The sequence below is a fragment of the Halichoerus grypus genome, chromosome X (genome assembly GCF_964656455.1).
Source record: "Halichoerus grypus chromosome X, mHalGry1.hap1.1, whole genome shotgun sequence".
NCBI lineage: Eukaryota > Metazoa > Chordata > Mammalia > Carnivora > Phocidae > Halichoerus > Halichoerus grypus.
Window position 1 is genome coordinate 20,612,309 of NC_135727.1, and position 25,060 is coordinate 20,637,368.

General features: G+C 38.8%; 1 protein-coding gene across 9 annotated transcripts in view; it reads left to right on the forward strand.

The window, feature by feature from the left end:
• Positions 1-25,060, forward strand: part of ENOX2 (ecto-NOX disulfide-thiol exchanger 2) — a 286,156-nt gene that overhangs the window by 246,518 nt on the left and 14,578 nt on the right. For all 9 annotated transcript variants that reach the window (XM_078065152.1, XM_078065146.1, XM_078065148.1 and 6 more), the window contains 4 exons: positions 2,388-2,621; positions 5,138-5,350; positions 7,352-7,458; positions 15,755-15,869. In XM_078065152.1, the coding sequence (XP_077921278.1) occupies positions 2,388-2,621; positions 5,138-5,350; positions 7,352-7,458; positions 15,755-15,869 (669 nt within the window). The remainder of the gene's footprint in view (positions 1-2,387; positions 2,622-5,137; positions 5,351-7,351; positions 7,459-15,754; positions 15,870-25,060) is intronic.

A 25,060-nucleotide genomic window follows, 5' to 3' on the forward strand; every position in this document is an offset into this window, starting at 1 on the left:
TGCTCGGCGGGAGGCCTGCTTCTCCCTCTCCCACTTCCCCTGCTTGTGTTCCCTCTCTGGCTGTGTCTCTCGCTGTCAAATAAATAAAACCTTTAAAAAAAAAAAAAAAAGAATTCTGGGTGGACAGTGTTTTTTTTGTTTTTTTTCTCTCAGATGTTACTTCATTATCTTCTTGTTTGTATTGTTTCCAACAAGAAATATGATGTTATCTTTTTGTTTCTCTGCACATGTCTTAAGTCTATGGAAGCTTTTAAGATATTCTCTTTTTTATTACTGGTGTTGAGAAATTTGATTATTATATGCCTGGTATAATGTCCTTCATATTTCTTGTGCTTGAGTTTCATTGAAATTCTTAGATCTGAGTTTTCATTAAATTTGGACATTTTTCTGCCCTTATTTCTTCAAATATTTTTTTCTATTCCCTCCCCTCTCTCCAGTCAGGGCCCCAGTTAGGCTGTAGTAGGCCCCTTGAAGTTGTCCCACATCTCATTGGTACTCTGTTCATTTTCTTTCAGTCCTTTTCCTCCATATTTCATTTGAATGACTTATATTGCTGTGTCTTCAAGTTCATTAATCTTTTCTTCTGCAGTGTCTAATTTGCCATTGGTTCTATTCAGTGAATTTTTTCAACTCAGACATTGTACTTCAAATCTCTAGAAATTTGATTTTGGTTATTTTTTATGTCTTTTGTGTTACTAGTTAATATGGTTACATTTTCTCTAATTTCTTAAGCATATGAAATCCAATTATAATAGTTGTTTTTATGTCCTTGTATATTAATTACATTATCTATATCACTACTGGGTCCATTTTGATTGGTTAATTTTTTAATCTTTCTTGTGATTTTCCTGCTTCTTTGAATATTGGGTAATTTTTTTATTGGATACCAAACATTGTGAATTTTACCATGTTTGGTACCATATATTTTTCATTCCTGTAAATATTCTTGAACTTTGTTCTGGGATGCAGTTAAGTAACTTGGAAAAATTTTTATCCTTTTAGGTCTTGTTTTTTAAGCTTTGTTCAACAGAACCAGAGCAGGATTTAGTCGAGGGCTCATTTTTCTCCACTAACTAAGGCAAAACCCTTCTGACTACTCTACTCTATACTCTGTGAATTATTCTCTTTTTTTCTGCTCTGGCTTGTGGGGAAAGGAACTATTCCCAGCCCCATGTGAGCTCCAGGGATTATTGCCTCTAATGCACAGGTAGTTTCTGCATACACACACACACAGACATCAATGTGCAGCTAAATAATAATGGAGGACCCTCTGCAGATCTCTGAAGTTCTTTCTCTGTGTAGCTTTCTTCTTTCCAGTACTCTGCTATATAAATTCTGTCTGCCATAGTCTCCCTGGATTCCTAGTTCAATCTCTTCAACTCAGGGAGATCACCATGCTTTGACTGAGCTCCTCTCCCTGTCCTGAGGCCTGGAAACTCTCTCCATGTAATAAACTGGAGAAATCATAGGGATCACTTCATTTGCTTCTTGTCTCTCAGTGATCTCTGTCTTCATTGCCCAATGTCCAATGTCTTAAAAACCATTGTTTCATATATATTTTCCATATTTTTAGTTATTTAAGGCAGGAGTTGGTCTGCAAGCTTATGCTGAGAATGAAGTGAAATAAATGTGTGTGGAAGCAGCTAGCCCCACTTCTGAAACTTAAAAAGTTAATAAAAACTTAATAAATGTTTCTCACATTTTTGTTAAGAGATTTAACTTGGGTAGTACAGCTGGCACAAAAAGTGGAAGTATGGACTTCAAACCTGGTTTTATGAATCCTGGTCTTATACCACTAGATTACAAGCACACTACCTCTTTTTTTTAAGGATCTCAAATTATATATCACATGGCTCACATACCACTGCCTATCATATCCATTTTTTTTCCAGAAAGAAAAAAGGTTCAGGGTTGCCAAATACATCTAGGAAACAATTTGGGGAATTGAAATGTCAAGCTGATCCATTTAAAGTTCATTAAAATTCTATATAGTGGTATGACTGACACTCCTGAAGTTATCCAAAGACACCACAGTTTGAGGCTACTTTTCCCATTCTTTCCAACCCATAGTGCCATATAAGACTCATTCTTAATACCATTACCCCTAGAGCCTCCCTCTGCCAGAGGTAGGGTGGCAGATGGAGGAATAGAACTCCTATGAAAAGATTGACCCAAGCCATAGAATAGTAAACTGTGATCAGAAATGAAACTATAGTCCAAGTTTTTTGATGGTTCACCTCGCTAGTAGTGGGGAGAGAATTTAAGATTATGTGGTCACTTGAAACTGCTACAACCACATTGGAAGCACTGAACTTGGAAAAGTACTTAACAGTGGTTCACCCACTGAGCCACTCTTGTACTCCTCTCTCTCCCTCTTGTGCACTCAGGTTACCGCATTCGCCTGGGCTCTAGCACTGACAAGAAGGACACAGGCCGGCTCCATGTTGATTTTGCACAGGCTCGAGATGACCTGTATGAGTGGGAATGCAAACAGCGTATGCTCGCAAGGGAGGAGCGCCACCGCAGAAGGATGGAAGAAGAAAGATTGCGCCCACCATCCCCACCACCAGTGGTCCACTATTCAGATCATGAATGCAGTATTGTTGCTGAAAAACTAAAAGGTACAGAAAGCACTTGAGCTTTGTGATTAAAAGAACTCTTTTCTTTGGGGAAATTTAATAGATATATTTGTATTGTTGGCAGTTATCCTTTGAATTTCCCACTAACGGATTCTAAGCATTTCTGGTGTTGGAGTTTTACAGATAGAGAGATGTACCTAGTAACTGAAGGACCAGAAAAATTTGTCCACACACCTGTGTCTCTACTCCTGCACTGCCTCAAGGGATGGTGTTTTTCTCTCCATACATAAGATGACTAGGATGAGATGCATTTTCCCCACTTTTCTACATCAGAGAATTTTAGCTGTGATTCATGACTTGGGACCTGTCAGCATCCCCTTTCATTGTGGATAACAAGTTAGTTTTGAAATCTAAATCAGAATGATAGTTGATGTCACTCTGGAAAACTCTGGTAAAAATTCCCTTTCCACAGATGAGAAAATGGGGGCCCAGGGAGTGGTCACAGTGTCCATTCTTAGATGGCTCAGAGACTTAGCTACCACCAACCAAAAGATGACTTCTTTAATCACTTAAAATGGCCAACCTATTTCATATGGTGACTATGGAGACTTCAAAACATTGCTAAATCAGACCATTCTCCCTTTAGTTTTTGTTCCTGTTCCCCCTGCTTGACTCTCAGAGCCATTATTCTAATTTAACTTTAATTGCCCTGCCTGGCCTCCTGTGTTAGTAGTTCAAATCCAGTCTTTTTCATTCTCCAATTATGGTTGATTTTATTGGATGAATGCTGGTGTCCTATTGATCTTGTCGATGATACCAACCCGGCTCTAATGGTATGAATTTTCTGTGCTTCTTGTGCTCCAGACTCAGCACGTTGCTGCTAATTCCACTTTCCAAATAGGTCTCATTCACCAAACTTGTTTGCAACATATAACCTAACGGATTCACACATTTAAGAAATCCTTCATTTGGATTGATTTTGTCTTCCTGTAAGAGAAGAGAGACACAGAGTGGAGACACAGAAACAATGGTACATTTTGAAAAGCTGGAATGGCTGAAAGCATTGGTAAAACGTCATGTTTATAGGACACCAAACAAATCAGTTTGATTTTTTTTTTTAAAGAATGAATGTGCTGGTGTGTGGGCCTCATGCAAAAAATGAGCAGCAAACATAAAGATTGTATGCAAGTAATTAAATAAAAAGCTGTCCTAAAGGGGAGGATTACCTCTCATTATATGTCTGCACTGAAAAATGGCAAGAGGCAAGAAGTTCAAATTGCAGTGAGAGCTATTTCCACTGGACATAAGGGTTTCTGGCCAGACAGGGATGTGGAGCCCTAGAACAGGCCTTTAGTGGGATGCTAATGGATCTCTCTCTCTCAGGAGCCTCTAACAGAATATATAACTGCCTATCACAGGAAGCTGGACCAGAAGCTTTGGATAAGCTGTACTACTATTTTAACATCAGAGAATAACTCCTAACTAGCTGCAGAAATCTACTTGGAGGGTTCCTCAGGCAAGAGAATCAGGATGTGGAGAAATATAGAAATAGAATGAATTACATCAAGATAGATTGTGACTGGGACTGAGTGAAAAGCCCAGGGCTGTGGACTGAATGCAGGAGTGATGCTATAAGAGGTCAAAAATATAAGTGTTGATGCCTAAAGAACTACCCGTGTAACTCTTTCTTAAGGCTCCTTCGCACACTATAATTTCATGGATCCAGGATAAAGTTACTATCAAATTCAAGTTAAATTCAAGACTCAGGTTTACTTTTCCTTATTAAAAAAACAGGTCTGTAGGGTTCTGAAGTTCTCTCATTGCTAATTCCTACATTACACACCTGCACACACATACAATCAGAGAGGTTAAGAAATTTGCAATATGTGGGGCGCCTGGGTGGCTCAGTCGGTTAAGCGGCTGCCTTCGGCTCAGGTCGTGATCCCAGGGTCCTGGGATCGAACCCCGCATCGGGCTCCCCGCTCAGTGCAGAGCCTGCTTCTCCCTCTCCCTCTGCCTGCCTCTCTGCCTACTTGTTCTCTCTCTCTGTGTCAAATAAATAAATAAAATCTTAAAAAAAAAAAAAAAAAGAAATTCGCAATATGTGAAAACTCTGATCGGTAAACTTTTACTCTAATTAATAAACTCTGTATCAGTAAAGAAAATGTTTTTTAAAAAAGAAGAAACAATTCTTTCTTTTTTTTGTTTTGTTTTATTTTATTTTATTATGTTATGTTAGTCACCATACAGTACATCATTAGTTTTTGATGTAATGTTCCATGATTCATTGTTGCATATAACATCCAGTGCTCCATGCAGAACGTGCCAATTCTCTTTCTGAAAATTCTTCATAGACTGCAACCAGTCTGACTACATTTTGGGTCTTTCGTCCTTTCAGCCTGCCTGCCTGCTGCCTGTGTGTGCACGCATGGCTCTTCATCCTCTGCAGTTCATGTAACAACCACTTCCAACAAGCCATGGTGGGGTCTCCTTGCCAGCATGTTGGGTAGGTAGAGACATGGTTACTTTTGATGATTTGAAAAATCCTCTTTTTTCAGATGATTCCAAATTCTCAGAAGCTGTACAGACCTTGCTCACTTGGATTGAACGAGGAGAGGTGAACCGTCGCAGCGCCAACAACTTCTACTCTATGATCCAGTCAGCCAACAGCCACGTTCGCCGCCTGGTGAACGAGAAAGCTGCCCATGAGAAAGACATGGAAGAAGCAAAGGAGAAATTCAAGCAGGCCCTTTCTGGAATTCTCATTCAATGTGAGTAGAAGTCAGAGTTCTGTGGAAGGGTGAGAGGGCGCTTCACTTTGGCACCACGTTCTCTGCAAGGGAGCCAGGCCTACAAAACCAGTCTGTGTCGAGGGGCAAGGATCCCTTCTTCACTGCCTTGTGCTCTCTTTATATTGCCAAATGCATGAGCTCCAATTTAATGGGATACATGTGGGCACCTCCTATATTCATTTTTGCTGGTATATCTCCTTCAGCACCTTAGAAACACCAACAGCTAGACCACCATCCTGTGCTTTTACTTTTGCTTGTTTTCAAAGTAAGTTATAAGCAGCCTCAGACCTCAGTGGAAAGTTTGGTATTTCATTGCTAAAGTTAGAATACAGCATCAGCATTTATAAGCTTCTCTGCTTCAGATTTGCATCATTATCATATTATGTTTTTTCAGGTACTACATTTTAGTGAAAGTGTAATTATGTTTCCCAGGGTAATTGAATAGAAGCCAAATTTGCTACTTCTACCTGTTGTTTCTTCAATTTTTTTTCTGGATGTTGTAGACACTGGGCGGGATGGGAAGCCACCGAAATGGCCATTTTCTTTCCTTTTTTTTTTTTTTATTATGTTCAGTTAGCCACTGTATAGCACATGATTAGTTTTTGATGTAGTGTTCAGTGATTCATTAGTTACGTATAACACCCAGTGCACATCACAACACGTGCCCTCCTTAATACCCATCACCCCAAAATGGCCATTTTCAAAAAGAAGTACTACTCCTGGCAGTTCTTTCTGACCACAGGTCCTGTCCCCGTGCTTTAATAAAACCACCTTTTTGCACCAAAAAAAAAAAGAAGAAGAAGAAGAAGAAGAAGAAGTACTACTCCAATCCTTTCCTAGGTCTCTTAAATGAGAGAGATCAGAAAAATTCTCAAGTGATGCTTTTAGTTCAACATATTATACAATTATGCACTCATATCTTTTGAGTAAGGAACTATATTCACCTTAAGAATAAGGATATAGTTTTATGATTTGGCTTTTAAACAATTAAGGCCCACTCTTCTCAAATGTGACTTCCCACACTTGACTCATACATAATTAGGATTAAGGAAGAGTTCTTTCATTTTTCCATTTTTATTTTGAAAATATATATGGGCATAGAATCCAGGCAGAGAAAACACATGTTTTTAGGACTTCAAAACAAATAGGAAAAAAGAGCAGCAAGCATCATGGGACTATAAATCCTTAAATCATTCATAGACAGGGTACAATCAGGGCTGTAAAGAAAAAAAATAACACCTCTGGATTTTCTTACTGTGAATACCCACCCAGGAAGAGGCTCTTGTCCTTCTGTTCCTCCCCCGTCTCTTCTATTCTTCTCGTGAACTGATTAGGTAAAAGCACCAGAATATTTGTACACATTTCTCCATTTGACATTTTTTAAGAGACTCTGGAAAATATGCTTTAGGACTGCACTTGCAAGTATTCTTCCATGAAACTTCTATTTCTGCAGTCAACGAGCCCATCTACATAGACTTAAAATAGATTCCATTCATCTTAGGTTCCAATTTGATGCTTCTGGTTAAATATACCTCAGAATAACAAAAGGATGGATTCTGTTGAAGTGAAGTATGCAAGCTCATTTTGGAAGGCTAGTTTATGAAAGAAGCCTGTGGTCAGAAGGAGCTGGTACAAGTTCGCCGCTTGCTGGGTCATTAGTACTAAATCACATTCACCACAACTCTTGCCTCACCTGCCTGGATGAATACAGACTGCCTATATTAAAACTTTAGTCACCATTTCACCCCAAACCTTCTGGAGTTCCCTTTATTTGTTCTCCATACGATATCTCTGCCTTTGAGTCTTCTTTAAGATCACAGTACCCCAACACATGTAACCTTTTCGGAGCACAACCATAGCCTAGTGGTGTCATACGAGAAGATACAACAAGCCTGATGCTTCTCTTATTTCTTTTCTCCTCTCTTTTGCCACCCCTGGATGATACTCCGACCTGATTTGACTGCTGACCTGATGCTGCAGTTGAGCAGATAGTAGCTGTGTACCATTCTGCCTCCAAACAGAAGGCATGGGACCATTTCACAAAAGCCCAGCGTAAAAACATCAGCGTTTGGTGCAAACAAGCTGAGGTTAGTAACTTTTTACTCTGGTAGCCCCTCAGGGTGACAGTTTCTTTCTTTAACAAGTTATTGATTTGGAGTTTAGTCAGAATTAAATAGTGCCAAGCTCCCATGGTCACAACAAGGCTCTAATGAAACACTAAGATGTGTTCTATTGCCTGTCACTGTGACCAGACCATGTGCTGCCAAAAGGGTAATAAATGTGCACATGTTGTCTTGAATGCATTCTGCTGGATGAAAACCTGAGTAGTGAAAATATAGCTGTGATAATTTGAAGTTTACTTCTCTAAGCTAGCTAGTCTTGAGTACAACGATAATTACTGACCCGTGTGTCTAGTGTTAGTAATATTAGGGCTGTCTTACATTTATTAGAGCATCTTGACAGTCGAGGCTGGTGTTACATTGGGGCATTGAAATTTCTGAGCCTCTTTGATCAAGTCCACTCAGCCATCTTTATAAGTGGCAGCTTTAAAGGTAACAGAAGACTCTGATTTCAGATTAAGGTTGACACCCAGCTCTGCGCTTGTGCTCAGGTGACTTTTAGCATAGAATATGTCTGAAGTGATTAGGTTGCTATCCTGAGTCCAAGAGTTAAAACCAAGGTGGGAGGTTTATTTTCACGGATCTGCCTTTGGAATGGTGATACCTATACTTCAAGTTCTTCTGTTCCTATGGGCAGCTTCCTTACCCAGCCCCTGACACTTTTGATCTGTGTATGCAGCAACTTTTTCAACTTTGTCTCTGTCCTCTTTGCTAGTGTGGTAGCAGGTTGGCATAGTCCTTAACGTTTATATAGCATTTGTAAGGCATTTACATTTTATAAAGCACTTTCACGTTGGTTGCCTCACTTACGTGAGCTTCCCAGTAGATGTGGTATAGTGGAAAGAGCACTGGATCTGGAGTCAGAGAATCTAGATTGCAGCTCTGACACATTGCAGCTCTGCAACTTTGACCAAGTTAGTGAGTCATTCTCAGTCTCTATTTCTTCACCTCTAAATTGGAGATAATAATGAAACCAGTCTTATGGGATTAAATGAGATAAGAGATGTGTAGAGTTTGAAAAATGTAAATGCTATATAAATGGCAAATAGTAATATTTCAGTTTATCATTCATAACTCCATAAGGGATAATAAGTAGGTATGATAGCCATGGTTTACATGTGAAGAAACTGAGACACAGAAATGTCAAGGGATGTACACAAATTACACAGCTAGTAAGTGATCAGTTCAAGACTAGAAATTCTTCTCAGAGTGCTGGTATAAATTGCCTTGTGCTCTTGAGTGAGTCATTTAATCTTTGTGGACCTCAATTTCCTAACCTATAAAATGAAGATAGCAATCTATTCTTTCTGTCTTTCATGAGAACATATGACATAGTTTGTGGGGCAACAATTTGAAAACTGTGAAGAGCATTTAGAGGAAAATAAGCCAAACCGTGTTCATCAGTTCTGGCTCAGCAAAGGGATCTGGGAGTCACTGAGGAGAACTCCCTGAAGACATCAGCCCAATGGATAAGTAGAGTCATACAAAGCTAGTAATGTTTTAAATTATTTTTAAAAAGAGAATTAGGAACAAAACAGGGAGCTACTGTCATATAGTAGCACAAGATGATTTTAGAGATTTTATTTATTTATTTGACACAGAGAGAGAGCACAAGCAGGGGGAGCAGCAGGCAGAGGGAGAAGGAGAAGGATCCCCGCTGAGCAGGGATCCCGACATGGGGCTCGATCCCAGCACCCTGGGATCATGACCCGAGCCGAAGGCAGATGCTTAACCAACTGAGCCAACCCGGCGCCCCACAAGATGATTTTAGACTCCTAGGGCTACCCAACTTTGTTGAGCCTCAACAAACAAAATTCAACATTTCAATTCAAACATTAACTGAAGCACATTCTCTGTCTCAGGCATTATGACAGGCAATTCAGGACAAGATGGTCTTTGCCCTCAGGGAGCTAGAAAGGTAAAGAAAGTGATCAAGGGTGGGGAGTGGAGTTTAATACCCTAAATTGAAAATATCCAAACTCTTTAGTCTGAACAGTTCAGAAGAATAAAGGTTGAGGAAAAATGCTCAATATGTCTTATAATTGTAGAAAAGCAGTATTAAGTCTCTACTTTTCTTCAATACACATACACGTGTATCCATTCTCAGGGTTGGAAGAAGCTGTCTGAACTGCCCCACCCGATGCGGAAAGCCCTGCCAGTACAATAATGTCTTTTCATAGGAGGAAGGGAGCCTCTGATTTGAGCACTGACTTGCCCAGACCACAACCCTTCTATAAATGACTTTGCAGTAAAATATTTCCATGAATATTATTTATCAAGGTTCTCTGTAGAGAACTATAGTCCTATCAAGCCTACCTCTCTGGTGGGTACATACTTGAGTTTAATTACCTTCTCAGTAAAGATAGCCAGTAAGCTGGACATTTCTCTGGGCCTGTAAAGAATGAGAGCTATCCACCCTATCACCTAATATTGTAGCAGAGCTTCCTTGGCAGAGTGATGAGGATAAAGGACATGGCTAGCATGACTTGCCAAGAGCTACATGTTTCATAATGTATTTTGTAGACTTCGTGGAAACCCAGAAACATGCTTCCTGCCTATTGGATTGGACTAAATTAAGGGCTACCTTGAATACCTCAATCTTGATAAGTAAAACTACTGAGAGTGGAACATAGCTCATGACCTTTTAGCATTGCATTTCCTAAACCTAAAAAAGACCTCTTCTACTTTACATGGGTACCTCTTTAAATCATGGCTTTTTTTAACCTCTGCATACTTTAACTTGGTAATAGGAAACTCTAGAAAGTGACAAGCATCCTCTTAAATTGGGGCTGTCTCTGAGCACCCCGGTGAGAACCAGAGCATCTCAGTGACTTAAATCAACTAGACTGGCTTTTTTTGGCCTGTGGTTCAAAGCTCCAACTCCTAAGGCAGAGGTTTCATCAAGGTGAAAGTTTCTGACTTGAGCCTTTTTTACCAGTTGCCTTTGAGAATGACCTAGCCAGTAACCTCCTCATGTCACAAAGTACCTGCTCCTTGTCTTATTGTCATCCTACCAGCAGCCAACAGTGCCTTCCTCTGCTGAGAGTGGGGTTATGGATTAAGAAGGAAAAGTCCCCACCTTCAGGGAGCTCAGGCTATCACCTTGGTAGCATATGCTGGGCATACTAGTTTGCTAATGAGTCTTTCATCGGTTTACTTTCCTGATTTATATGTGTGTGAGGCTCCTGCTGATACAATTGAAAAGGGTAATAAAAGAAAGCTAAAGTTTATCTCTTTACTAAAAACTCTACAGTGACTTTACTGATAGCTCTCTCTATCGTAGGAACTCTTTTTCTATAGAACCATTTAAAACCTGTGTGTTTCTCTCACTGAGAAGCTGGCCTAGATTACAAGCTAAACCTTGGATGATATATAGAAACTAGAGCCATAGCAGTAGGCACTAGAACAGACCCCCTTGCATCCTCCCCAGTATGAGATTTTATAACATCGGGCTAGAGGAAAAGGGACTTGACAATTGCTAGCATTCTTGTAAAATGAGATACTATGATTGCTAAAATAACTTTCTCTCTAGATTTCCAAGCCTACCATTCCAAACTCTGAAGAACTGTTTGCAGATACATTGTTCAAGTCATCTGCATACCCTTGTTTTAGCACCCATGTGTTCTAACACTAGCTATTAGCTTTCAGCCATCAGAACACCTATTAACACGATTTGGATCAACCTTATTTTTATTTCCATATGTATCATACAATAGGCATTAAGAACTTGTGTTTGTGCTTTGCTTCATTATACTGAATGATAGCTCAGATTCAAATTTCTACATAAATGTAGAAGCTATCTGTTCCTTTCCATTCCTTCATCTGACCCCTTCCTCACCAAGTATCCTGTTAATGTTGAAAGTCTAGGTAAGTACAGTTTTGTTACACAATTAATAAGGAACTTTGCTCTACTGATAACTATGTTCCTATCATAACTCATGAGTAAGATGAATTTAAATTCACATAACTTTTTGTGAAACTATAGAGTTAGATACTTAATGTGCAATGATTGTGATTTGCTTACTTTATGATAAATTAAAAATGTCAGCTGGCACAAAGGTGATTCTGTCTGTGCATTTTCCTCTGTCTCGGGTTTCAGTTTAATTCTACGTAAAAGTGCTTTCTCCTCCATTGTGGAGCAGTGTGTGAAGTTCTGAGCATCAGAAAAAATTATCATTAAAACAGACTCAAAGCCATTATAATGCATTTTTAGAAATCACTAACAGTTTGCTGTTTAAATGAAAAATCTCACAGGTTGACTGTGGGCAGGAGAATAGAATAGAAACTTCAGGAGTGCTATCTTTCCATTTTCAATATAGTCTCTCAGTGACACAGCCCACTCAATTTCAGGTAGAGATTTACAAATGAAAACTTCTGGAAAATGTTTTTGCCTGCCATTGCCACTCTTTTGGTTTTAGCCCTAGATCCAAATGTCAGGATGGGAAAGGGGGCAAATCTGGGAGGCAGCGACTTCCCTTGCTGCCTGCACTTCAATGGCTCAGAGTCCTCCTCCTACCTGCACCTATGCCCCAGCTAGGTAGAGTGCCTTCCTTAGGGAAATGTTACCTTTTAGTCCTTCACTCTGAAGGTATTTGTTAGGGTTTGCTTCCCAAAACAGAGCTTTTTTGACCCAACCAGAAAGACAGAAAACAGGTATCTTAGATACCAAGTGCTTTAAAGGTAAGGCTTTCATAGAATTAAAAACTTACTTGCTTTACTTAGGGGTACTGTCATTTACTAAATGCTCCTCGTGAGTTTACCTTAATATGGTACCCTATAACCTCTGATGTTCTCTTTGCCTTTGTCCCATTCATGTGACTTCCTACTGGATATTTATAGGAGAGTAACTATACAGGGCTTAGTTTCTTTGTAGCTAAGGGGGATTGCCTGGTGGTTAGAAGGCTCTAAGCTCTGCCACTTTGCATGCCTGACTGAACAATGGAGAACAAGGGTCCCCTTAGTTTTTCTTACCCTTGTTTCATTTTCAGCTAAAGGAACTGGTAACTCTTGTTCCTGAAGTATTTTCAGGTGTTGAGGTAAAATTTACCCATAGGTCTTTCTATTTCTGGAGATTTTTTGAAGATGTGAAAGACCTCTAGATAAGCTGTATCACTTAGTTATTGAACTTTTTATACTTCTCAGAAGAGATTATGCTTTCTTGCCCAGCTGGAAGCAGAAAGATGTTTTGTGGGTGCTGAGCAGCTACAGGGCATGTCTTAGCTCTCAGTTAGATCTTCCTGCCCTGGGACATTTCCTTAGAAGGAACACAATTTACTCTTCTGAGAAACACAATAACTTTCCCAGAGTCAGATGACATGTTTGTGAATTGAAAGTTGGTCTCTGCTTACACCCTCTGACAGGCTACATTTTTGTTAGGCAACTAGGAGAGCCACAACTTTTCCTGATGCCACAAGTTGTACAATAGTTGAATTTGCCAGTGTCAAACCTCATTATAATCACCTTGCCAGTAACTGTTCTTTGATGGTAACTGAAACCCAGACTCCTGAGACAGAATGAATTCTTAGAAATGAGCAATTCCTTTCTTCTCTATGCAATGAGTTTGAATAAGACATAGCAAATCTCTCTCTTGACACAGCCCTTTAAATTTCATTTTTCTCAAGCAAGTCACTGTTTTCTTCTATTTTAAGTAATGCCCCTGCAGCACATGAGAGATGCTATGTTGGTAGTTCTATTTTCTAGTACTTCTATTTTTCTATTACCTCTTAACTACCAGTGAAAATACTGAATAGCTTGTGTTTTTAAAAGGGACTTTTATTTATCTGTAGCTAAAACTTATCTTGATATAGAAATTATTACTTTTCCCGGTAAAAGGCATAAAAAATGAGAATATTAGTTGAGATAGTGATTAACTATAGCATTAATTATTAAGAAATCCACTTGAAGTATTTATAATCCCCCTAAATGGAAGCAATTTTCACCAGACAGCTTTGGATATTTCCTGTATTATGGCCCAATTGGGGCTAACATAGGCAAGGAATTCTCAGCTCAGTGCTGAGAAGCCTCTGATAGGCATTAAGTGGCCTCTAAATGATTGCAAGCTGCTCCAAAATGCAGTTTTCATGCTGACTTTTTTTAAAGTGACTTTTCCAGTGTGATCTCCATCATTTCCAAAGTTCTCCATGCCTACATGAAGATCTGTGTTTACAGCTTGGTAGCACTTCCCTCCAGTCTGAGGAAACTTCTTCCACATTTCTTATAGTGCAAATCTTTGGATGACAAATTCTTGCATTTACATTTGTCTGAAAATAGATTTAATTCATCTTCATTCTTGAAAGAATTTTTCTCTGCTTATAGAATTCTGAATAAACAGTGATTTTTATTTCTTCCTGTACTTTAAAGATATTGTTCCCCTGACTTCTGACCTATATTGTTTCTGAAAGAAATCAAAGTATTTGAATTGTCTCCTTGTATATAATGTGTTGTTGTTGTTTTTTTCTGGATGCTTTTAAGAGTTTCTCTATTCTTCCAGTTTTACTGAGAGTAGAACTGACATACAGTACTGTATAAGTTTAAGATGCACAGCATTATGATTTGACCTACATGGATTGTGAAATGCTTATCACAATGAGTTTAGCTAACTAAAGAGTTAAAGAGTTTCTCTTAATGTTTTAGTTTCAGCAATTTGACTATGGTGTTCTTAGACATACCTTTTTCACACATCTCCTGCTTGGGGTTCACTGAGCTCTTTGAATATATAGATTAATGTCTTTCATCAAAGTTGAGACATCTTCAACTATTTTTTCTTCAAGAATCTTGAATCATTTAATCTCTCCTCTCTGTGATTCTAGTTAGTTTCTCTCTGTTCTTTAGATTGGATAAATTTGTATTGTTCTCTCTTTAAGTTCTCTCTTTGTTCTGCCATCTTTATTGTAAAGTTAGACTCATCCAGTTAATTTTATTTTGGATATTATATTTTTCAGTTTTAGAATTTCTATTTGGTTCTTTTTTAAAGTTTCTGTTTCTCTGCCAAGATTTCCTATCTTTTCATTCATTATGAGCATGTTTCCTTTCCATCACTGAGATAGTTATAATAGCTGCTTTAACTCCTTATCTGCTAACTGCCATATCTGGTTCATTTCAAGTTTGATTTCTGTTGATGATCTTTTCTCTTGAAGACGGGTCATCTCATCCTAGTTCTTTGTATGTCAGGTAACTTGGGCTTTGCCTACATTTTTTGAATATTTTGCTTTTAAGGTTCTGATTATATTCTGTTATGTTCATTTTGTTATGTTCTTCCAAAGAAGGTTGACTTCGGTTTCTTTTGTTTTAACAGTCAATTTACTTAATTGAATTTAAGCTGGAAATTATGTCTCTTAGATGGCAGCTCAAATCTCAGTTCAGTTCTTTTAGACTTAGCTGTGTTCTTTGGAATCTCCTGTGCTTCCATGGTTCAAGGGTCATGCAGAAATTTGAGTAGATATTATAGGCAGAATTTGGATCTCTCTCCCTCTTTGGCTCTCTCTTTTCTGGGATCCCCTCCTCACTTTCCTGTGGCTATCTCCTTGATTTCTTTAGGATGTAAAGACAAGGTTTTCTATTAAAAATGTAGCTACTCTGTGAGCTGCTAACTGTGGTCTGCTGTCAGACTAAAAGGCCCTTAAAAACTGAGAGACCCACATCCTTCTTCCAAGTGTCAGCCACTCTTTAGGATATGCCTGCTTTTGTCTGCTCTCTGTGCCATCAAGTAGTTAGGGGTTTGGCTTGGTTTGATTTTGTGTTTTGTTCAGAGTATAGTTATTATCCATGGAAGGGTTGATCTGATTGAAGTTCACTCCTGACAGCTCATTTTTGCTGTAACTTCTAAACGTGCAAAAGTTAGATTAAGAGTTCTATTGAGTAAGTCTGTAAGTGGAGAGGGAAGAGGATGGAAAGGTGCAAAATTAAAGGATTTGACATGGGAAGGTGAAAATGGCAGAACCTTTCAAGGAAAGTCCAGAAATCCATGTAAGAGGTAAAAGGCCTTTCATGACCAACAGTACTTTCTAATATAGGATGGATATAAGAATCATCAACTGCCAGAGCTCTGGATATGGAACGAATGCCTTATGAAAGACAATGTTAACAGTCTGCTTTGTCTGTCAAGAGAGTTTCAGCCCCAATGTGCCCCTTTGTCCTTGCCTTAAGAGTACTCTGAAGTTTTTTCATATGTCAAAAAACCCTGCTTTATCTTATCCTTAACTCTGTTCATTTCTTCAACATTTTCAAAGCTTTCCCACCAACAAAGCATAACTTTTAACCTTAGGAAATTCGCAACATACATAATGATGAATTAATGGGAATCAGGCGAGAAGAAGAAATGGAGATGTCCGATGACGAAATAGAAGAAACCACAGAAACAAAAGAAACTGAGGAATCAGGTAAAGATAATTCTGTTTTGTTTCATTTAACTAACATCTACTTGCAGGGATGATATTTTAAAACTTCTAACATCCAGTAAGTTATGGGCACAAAACTATAAGTCTGGAACCAGCTAGAAACAATTGGTAAAGCCATATAAGTACACAGTGGCTGAATATCAACCCTGTGGCTAAGGATCTTTTTATTCATTCCCATCTTCCATTACAGTGCCAAATTAAAAGTGGACTTTCTTCCCTTAGGAGGGCTAGACATTTAGGCAGCACTGTTCTATACTTGATTTGGATTTGTTAATAGTATGTTCTATAGTAGGAATCATAAGAGAGCTTACACGTAAATAGACAAGTAGCCAAACATTTTAAAAAGTAGTTAGATCCCGGGGCACCTGGGTGGCTCAGTCGGTTAAGCGTCTGCCTTCGGCTCAGGTCATGGTCCCGGGGTCCTGGGATCGAGCCCCGCATCGGGCTTCCTGCTCAGCGGGAAGCCTGCTTCTCCCTCTCCCACTCCCCCTGCTGGTGTTCCCTCTCTCGCTGTGTCTCTCTCTGTCAAATAAATAAATAAAATCTTTAAAAAAAAAAAAAAAAAAAAAAAAAAAGTAGTTAGATCCCTACATCCCGTATACCTTACACCAGAATTAGTAACAGATGGATTTAAGATTCAAATGTAAAAAAAAATAAACATAGCAAAAGGAATTCTGGAAAATATAGGAGTTGTTTATATAATTTGGGATGAAGTTCTCCAAAGATAAAATTATAAAAGATACTTTTAATAAATTTATCTTCCTATAAATTAAATATTTTTCTTTAAAGAATCACAAAATTAAAAGAGACTCTACCAACTAAGGGGAAATATCTATAATATATGACAATCTACCTACCTGCTGACTTTTATTGTGGTTACTTAGGGGTTTATTGGGAACCAAACAGGAGTCCACAGACAGATGTTTGGGTAAAAGCTTTTGCTCTTACTTAGTATAGTCAGGACCTCACCATGAGACAGGCCACAATGTGGATCCCCAGTGGAACTCATAAGGCAAACCTGTTGAACAATATGACACTACACCACCTTTCAATTTCATAAGCCAGGGAGAGAATTACCAGAAGGGAGATAAAAATATCAGCCAAAAGACCAGTATTTTCAGGTAAGCCATTCTAGACAATCTTAGGAGTCAGTAAGGTACAGTGGACAAAGCACTGGACCTAAAGTTAGAGGACCTGAGTTCTAGTCCCAGCTGTGTTCTTCTTGACTCAGGAAGGACTTCTGTCCCACTGAGCTCAGGTTCCACCCTTGTAAGTACATTATACAACCATCTAACAGGAATGTTGGGATGGCTAAACAAATTCATTCATTCATTTAATAACTACTGCATGCCAAGCACTGTGCTAGACATTAGAGATATTGTAGTAAACTGTCCCTACTGTGTGTGTGTATGTGTGTGTGTGAGAGAGAGACAGAGACAGAGATGGAGACAGAGACAGAGACCGACAGAGAACTGGTTGATTATAATGCAAATCAGAATTTCTTGGTTTCAGTACTTGCATATTGAAGTCAGCAGCTTTATAGCCACTTGAGTGGTCCTAGAATCTTCACTCCATGAACAGAAACTCTTAAGGAAAGAAAGCTATCAACTCAGACTTTTAAAAAGGCATTTGTAGCTGTTACATCTGAATTTCCTCTATTTCTGCCATATGTTAGATCCCTAAACATCTAAACTTCCATATATATTGAATAAATCCTTTGTAATCAGTAGATAGTTAGCATTTTCAGAACAGTGGGTAATTTATTATTAGCATTTTCAGAACAGTGGGTAATTTATTATTATTTTATTTCTCCTTTCTATCAAATTTCTCCTTTCCAAAAAAAATTTATTTTATCTAAATAAAAACAGAACTAATTACTGCAAATACATACTATAAACTTATAGCTAAAAAAAACAAAAGAGTTTCATAATAATTGAATTATTCAAATTAGTTAAGTGCTTAGCCAAGATGTTTTATAGCTGACTAATCTTTGACTTATAGAACTGTCTCCATCTCAGTATCTGCAGTATTGTATACAGCATTAATCCAGTGTTCCCCTGAAATTAACGTGACCATCAGTTTGAGTATTTGCTTGATAAATTGCTGAATTTGAGGAGTTATTCGGCAGGGGGGTGTATGGGAGATTCAGATTAAATGCACTTACTAGTGTTATATAATTGCATTTTGCTTCTGTATCTCTTTTGAGTTAAAAGCTGTATTGGCTACTGCACAGAATCTTATTCGTTTAGAGACTGGAAACTCCCTGACAGATCATCTTATAGCTATTTTCTTTCCTGTTCCACATGCCAGGATCCTGCTTTGTCAAATAAAGCTATCTACAATAGACTTAATGGAGCTTACCAAATAGCTTTTCTCCCAGAAGGTTTCAATTCATTTTAATTCAAGGACTTTTGTGCATTTTTCTTCCCCTCGATCGTATCTAATTTTGTTATCTTGCTTCTGTAGTAGTCAACTGCAGAAATCCTGCTCAGTGTGAGCCAGTAAGCAGGTCCTCAGGTTTTATCTAAATCAGCTACATGTTTTAGTTTCACGTGGTTCCAATTAAAAGCTTAAGCACTAGATCTCAGAGTTGTTTTTTTCTCTCTCCATGCTACCAAACTTGAATTCCAAGAGCCTAGAGCATGTGTCTGGTTAAATTCTACTTCCCAAAGAAAGTAAGAGTCACAGCTAGCCTAGCAGTCTGTTACCTTTCCTTGGAGTACCACAAAATTTCTATTCTTCCGGGGACTCTGTATTACCCAGCCCATATTTGTGATGCAGTACTGGAAACCTTGCCATGGAAGAAAGGACTGCTGTGCTCAAAGCAATGTGTTGAAGAGGGGAAATCACATCAAAGCAAATCATGATAGTATAAAACTATTTTCATTCTACTGTTAGCCATGATGGGAAGTACATGTGCCCAGTAAACCTAAGAACGCGTGTTCCTTTTCTGCATCTATTGTCTGCCTTTTCCACTTAGACTAGTGGTTCTCAGATTTGGTATCTATAAGCATCATTGGGTTACCTTTAAAAAATAAGATTTCTGGGCTGCAGGGTTTGATTAAGTAGGTCTGTAATGAAGTTCAGGAATTTGCATTTTTTTATCAGGCATCCCTGTGTCCAGGGAGCACATTTGGAAAACATTGACTGAGACTCATTCTCCTTCATTGTTCTAGCCAGTTTTCACTTCTCTTGGTTTCCAGTCTCCTTCCTTCCCTCTCCCCACCTCTCATTATTCCCTCTTTAAAAGTTTGATCAATTAATTAACAAGGACTGCATCCTATAAGCTTATGGAAATAGAGGTGCAATATGTGTAAATTTACATAAATGTAAGAAATACCACTTGGTTCTAACCTGTAAGGTACTGATTAGAATGCAGCAAGGCCAAGAGATATTAGTGTGGCCAGAGTAGTTGCATTCAGTGAAAGCTGATTGGGATCTTGAAAGATGAACAGGTTGTATGGTGATTAACATAACATAATAAAATAAAATAAAATTTAAAAAAAAAGATGAAGGTTTGGATGAGGAGAGTAAGAAAGTATCTTGATGTGGAGGCAGGAGAGGAGAAGGAACATGGCTCAGAGAGAGAAATAAAGATGATGGGTATAGGGGGATAAAAGATTGAGTGGACAAGATGGATCCAGATTATGGGGAACCATGAATGCCAAGGTTACATTTACCATAATAGACAACATGGCACTATAAGCATGTCTCAGTCATGGCACTAGTATGATAAAAGCAACATGAATTATATATTTTAGGAAATAAATTTTGGAGAAAGAGAGACCTGCCAGAGACTTTTATAGGAATTTAGATATAAAATGATGAAGCCCAGGACTAGAGTGAAGGTAACAGGAACTGAGATAAAATAGTAAAATAAAAGGATGTAACAGAAAATATGAGATTAAAGATGCTAGGAGTCACTTCAGAAGAATAACTAAAGTCTTTGGCGCCAGATTGGATATAGATGATGAAGAAAAAGCAAGAACCTGAGATGAGGCTAGGTTTTCTAGTCTGGGAGATTGGAGGGTCAGTGGTCATATTAGTTCTCCAGGGCTACTGCAACAAAGTACCACAAACTGAGTGGCTTAAACAACAGAGTTTATTGCCTCACAGTTCTGGAAGCCAGAAGTCTGAGATTAAGGTGTCATCAGGGTGCATTCCTCTTGAGGGCTGTGAGGGAGAATCTGTTCCATGCCTCTCTTCTAGCTTCTGATGGTTTGTTGGCAATCTTTGACACTCCTTGGCTTGTAGATGCATCACCCCAATCTCTGCGTTCATGTTTATATAACATTCTCCCTGTTTGCGTGTCTCTGTGTCCAAATTTCTCCTTTCTATAAGTATACTAGTCGTATAAGTCCATAAGCCCACCCAAATGACCTCATTTTAACTTGATTACCTCTGTAAAGTGCCTATTTCCAAATAAGGTCACATACTGAGGGCTTCAACATAGAGTTTTTTTTGGGGGGGGGGGTGTTACAAATTAAACACATACTAGTAACATTGACAGAAATGGACTGTTGCATGGGACTGATTTGTAGAATATGAGATCAGTTTCAGACAGTAGGTAGTTAGGAAATAAAGGATTTATATTCAAATCAGTGTTCAAGAAAGTAGAAGGAATAGAAGATGGCAGTACAGAGTTGTTGGCTGAAGCTTGGAGGATATGAATAAATGAATGTGAAAGACAAGTGAGAGAAAGAACAGCAAAGGGTTAAATACAGAACTTTGGTGGCTACCCACAGTAAGGGAGAAGGAAAGAAAGAGGAGTTTGCAGAGCAGTTAGAAAAAGAACAGTCTAGGAGCACCTGGGTGGCTCAGTCGGTTAAGCATTGGACTCTCAGGTCATGATCTCAGGGTCCTGGGATCGAGCCCCATGTCAGGCTCCACACTCAGTGGGGAGTCTGCTTGAGGATTCTCTGCCCTTCCCCCCACCCCCTCTCTAAATAAATAAATAAACAAACAAATAAGTAAACCTTTTTTAAAAAAGAAAAAAGGGAAAGAGCAGCCTAAGAGGCTGGAAGAAAACTAGAAAAACAAGAAGAATTTATAGAAGTAGGAATAATCAACATTATCAGATAATACAAAGAAGAAAGGAATTAAGGACAGCATTGAGCAAGAACTGTTTTAGTAGGGTGATAGAGATAGGGGCCAGAACATACGGCATTAAGGAGAGAAAGTGGACACAGGCCAAAAACTTGGATACTGAGCAAAAGCAAATGCAAGCATTATAAATGCAACTAGAATGGGTGACAAAGTTAAAGTTAAGTTGTTGTTTGTTGTTCAATAGAAGGGAAGGAGGCCATGGAGAGAGTGAGGTTGAAGATGCTTGAGAGTGAAAGAGTACTTATGGGTAATTATGGAAGTAGAATCCTGGAGAAGAATGGGAAGTGATCCAAACTCAGATGGAGTTTTCTTTAGAGAGGGGAGAACCCTCTTCCTCTGAGACAAGAGAAATGAAGCTAAAAGTATGTATGCATTCCATGCTTCTCCATATACCCAGAGATTGGTCAACCGTTGATTAGGGAAATGCTTTGGAAATGAGACCATGAGGAGACAGGAGCAGACCTGGAATAAATACCCTGGGCAGGATGGAAGGAAGAAATCAGTGAGAGGTAAGAGACCCACTAGCAAGGACCAACATGAGTCTGTATTGACCAGGACTGCCCAGCTCTGCAACTTCCTATAAGAGTCCTCTGCAGCCCAGGATAAGGTGCAGACAAAGTTGAGCCGAGTGACTATGAGCTAGGAACTGACATGGTAAGACTGGCCAAAGGTTTTCAGGAGGGTGAAGGAATATAGAGTACTAAGGAATTTGCAGTGGAATCTGTTTAGCCAGAAAATAGTTAATGGACTGGGTGAAGTTGGCCACTCCAAGAGATTAAAGGTCCCAGCAAAGAAAGAGAGCAGTGTCTCAGGGTGATGAGGGGCAGTGAGGTAACCGACAGATAAAGATACTGTTAGGGAGGTGAATTTAGAGATCTCAGAGGAGAAACAGCGAAGTCCCTGGTGCATCCATACTGGTAGAAGCCTCCTTGGAGTAATAACCTGCAGAGGTAAGGAAAGCAAGGCTTTGGGAGGTCAGGGAACTCACTTAAGAATTTCCCTGAACTGGTCTGCAACCACTCATATCATCTCCCGCTCTCTTTCAACTTTGTTCTTTTTGGCTTTTTCTCTTTGTGAATCGCTCCAGCTCAAATTTTTTTTAGGACCCTTGAGAGGAATGCTGCACATTTTCCCTTCTATAATTTGGTAACATTTGTTACACATCTTCCTTCAATAATTTGGTGCATCTCTTGTAATGCAGCTTTGTGAGGGTGGCCAACCCCCTGAATTTGCTTCCATTAAAATTTTTGTTGTGGGGTGCCTGGTTGGCTCAGTCGTTAAGCATCTGCCTTTGGCTCAGGTCAGGATCCCAGGGTCCTGGGATTGAGCCCCGCATCGGGCTCCCTGCTCAGTGGAGAGCCTGCTTCTCCCTCTCCCACTCCCCCTGCTTGTGTTCCCTCTCTCACTGTCTCTCTGTCAAATAAATAAATAAAATCTTTAAAAAAATTTTTTTGTTTTATTTGTACCACCGAAGAAACTTAGGCATTATTTTTTTAATGGCACAAAATCCTTTTAGATCTTTTGTCATAGAAAAACATATCTGGGATTTTGCTCTGAGTAGCTTCTCTAAAAAGAGGCATTCACAGCTACCTTCGTACTTTCATATTGCCATGATGAACTGGCAGCCTTCATATCTGAGGAGCCATCCCCATAAAGAGAAATGTTTTTCCCACATAGGAAATAGTCAAAAAGGAGCAGCTGAGAACTAATGATGGCAAGATATGAATAAATTCACTGTACTATGCTCTTTAGTATCAAGACTGATGGATTCACCTACTCAAACATATTATTAAAAGGTAATATTGAACTTTTCAATGTTCTGGCAATGTATAAAGAAATCCAACTTCAGAAATGGGCCCAATTAATATTAAATCTGTGAAAGTAAAGACTTGGTGTCCTCATTAAAATGGCAAAAACCCTCATTTCAGGGAGTGGGAAATACATTTCGTAAGTAAGGTGCCCTGGTGGCATTAGAGGAGATCACATTCTCTTTTACTTAGTGACAGGTCCAAACTGAGGAGATTATTATCTGTTCTCACTTGGCTGCAGGAATCTATCTCCGCTCATCAGCATGCCCTTTCCCCCGGGGAGAGAAGCAGTCTCTCCTCCTCATTTGCTCAGAGGGAAAATATTTTCACGTTTAAACTGGAGACTATGACTCTAACCATTCTCCTAGATCTCTGCCCTTTTCCACGTTTCTCCACATGACTCATAAGACATGAGCGTAATCACTAGCCTGCAGTACAAGAAGAAACAAAAGAGGAAGATGAAATATCACTATTTAGTATTGAGCCGTATGCCTTGCCAGAGGACAAACATGCAAACCAAAGCAGAAATGAATAACTGTCTATCTGTAGCAGTCACTTGATTTACAGAGGAACCTCTGTGTTATTCAGCGGAACTCCAGCTCGAGATGCTATCCTTGGTACTGACCCAACGAGCAAATCAAATATTTCTTCCCGTTTGGCAGATAGCTCATTTCCCTTCTGCCATACACTTTCCTATATACAGTCATCTTCACTTTTAGCATCTTCTTTTAGTGCTGTGATTGTGAGGAATGCTGCCTGTCCGACGACAGGTATCCCAGCTGCTGGGAGAGATGGCAAGGATAGATAGTATTTACAGTGCTGGGACTTCAACTCTCTGTGTAACAGCTTTCTCTTCAAAGACACAAAAGCTGTATGATTACAGCAAAAATTAAGATACATAATAAAACCAAACATACAATGAATGTGTCATGCCAAAGGTTTTTGTAATTTCTTTTAAAAACTAAAATACAAGGTTCAAACTGCCGTATCAGGATAATTGCATAGCCATTCACAGAAAACAAGAGAACATGTAATAGGAAGGGTTGCCACTCTCTAATTTGGATAGACGATCTGATTACATCAGCCTGCATTGGTACCTGATTGTTTCAGGAAAACCCTCAGGTTGAAAGCACAGAATTAAACCCCACACCCGCCCCCCTCCGAAGCAGCTTTCTTTTAGGAATGGGGTGTTTTCTCCCTCAGAATATGGTTTTCTTCTATATATTTCATCTTTGTAAAGCACAACTTCTTTCCATTTATTGTAGAGAATGAATCTTATCTTTGAAATACCTTTAGAGAACTCTTCTTCCACCACTTATAGCTAATAATCTTGAAGATTTGATTTCCATTACTTTTGTTTACTTTCTTCTACCCAAAGTCCCTCCCCATAAGTAGCTGAAAAAATTCACACCTTTGACAAGTTGCCTTTTAACATTCTTATACATTTAATATACAGGTTTGTAATTTTGATCCATTTTGCTAACATCTCTTTTCTGGGCTTTATGCTGTGTTAGGAATCAAAAAAGGAATAAACTACAAATATTTCCATTAATTTGGACTGTGAACCACAGAGATTAGTGGAATCTCATTTTTTACCATTATTGTAAGCCTGGTACAGGGAAGGTACTCAGTGTTTGTTGAATGAATGAAAATCCTCTGATTAAATATTTTATAATAGTTTTTCTGATTTTTGGCCTTGAAAAATGTGCCATAACCATAAATAAAGCTAACCAAGTTTTCCTCTTGTGTCTTAGGGGGTTTTTTAATTACTAAATTAATTTTTTAGAGAAGTCTTAGATTTACAACAATATTGAACAAGAAGTAAATAGTTTCCAAGTACCCCTGTCTCCCCCACACACATACATAGTCCCCCACCACTACTGACATCCTGCACCCACAGGGGTACATTGTTTATAATCAGCGAATACATCATTATCACCCAAAGTTCATAGTTTGCATTAGAGTTCACTCTTGGTGTACATTCTATGGGTTTGGACAAATGTTTAAAATGTATGTATCTACCATTATAGTATCATACAGAATAGTTCCACTGCCCTAAAAATCGTCTGTGCTCTGCCTATTCATTCTTCCCTTCCCCCTAACCCCTGGCAACCAGGTTAGGGTTTTTTTTTGTTTTTTGTTTTTTGTTTTAATCTTTTTACTGACTCCATTGTTTTGCCTTTTCAGAATGCCATATAGTTGGAATCATACGGTTATGTAGCCTTTTCAATTGCCTTCTTTCACTTAGTAATATGCATT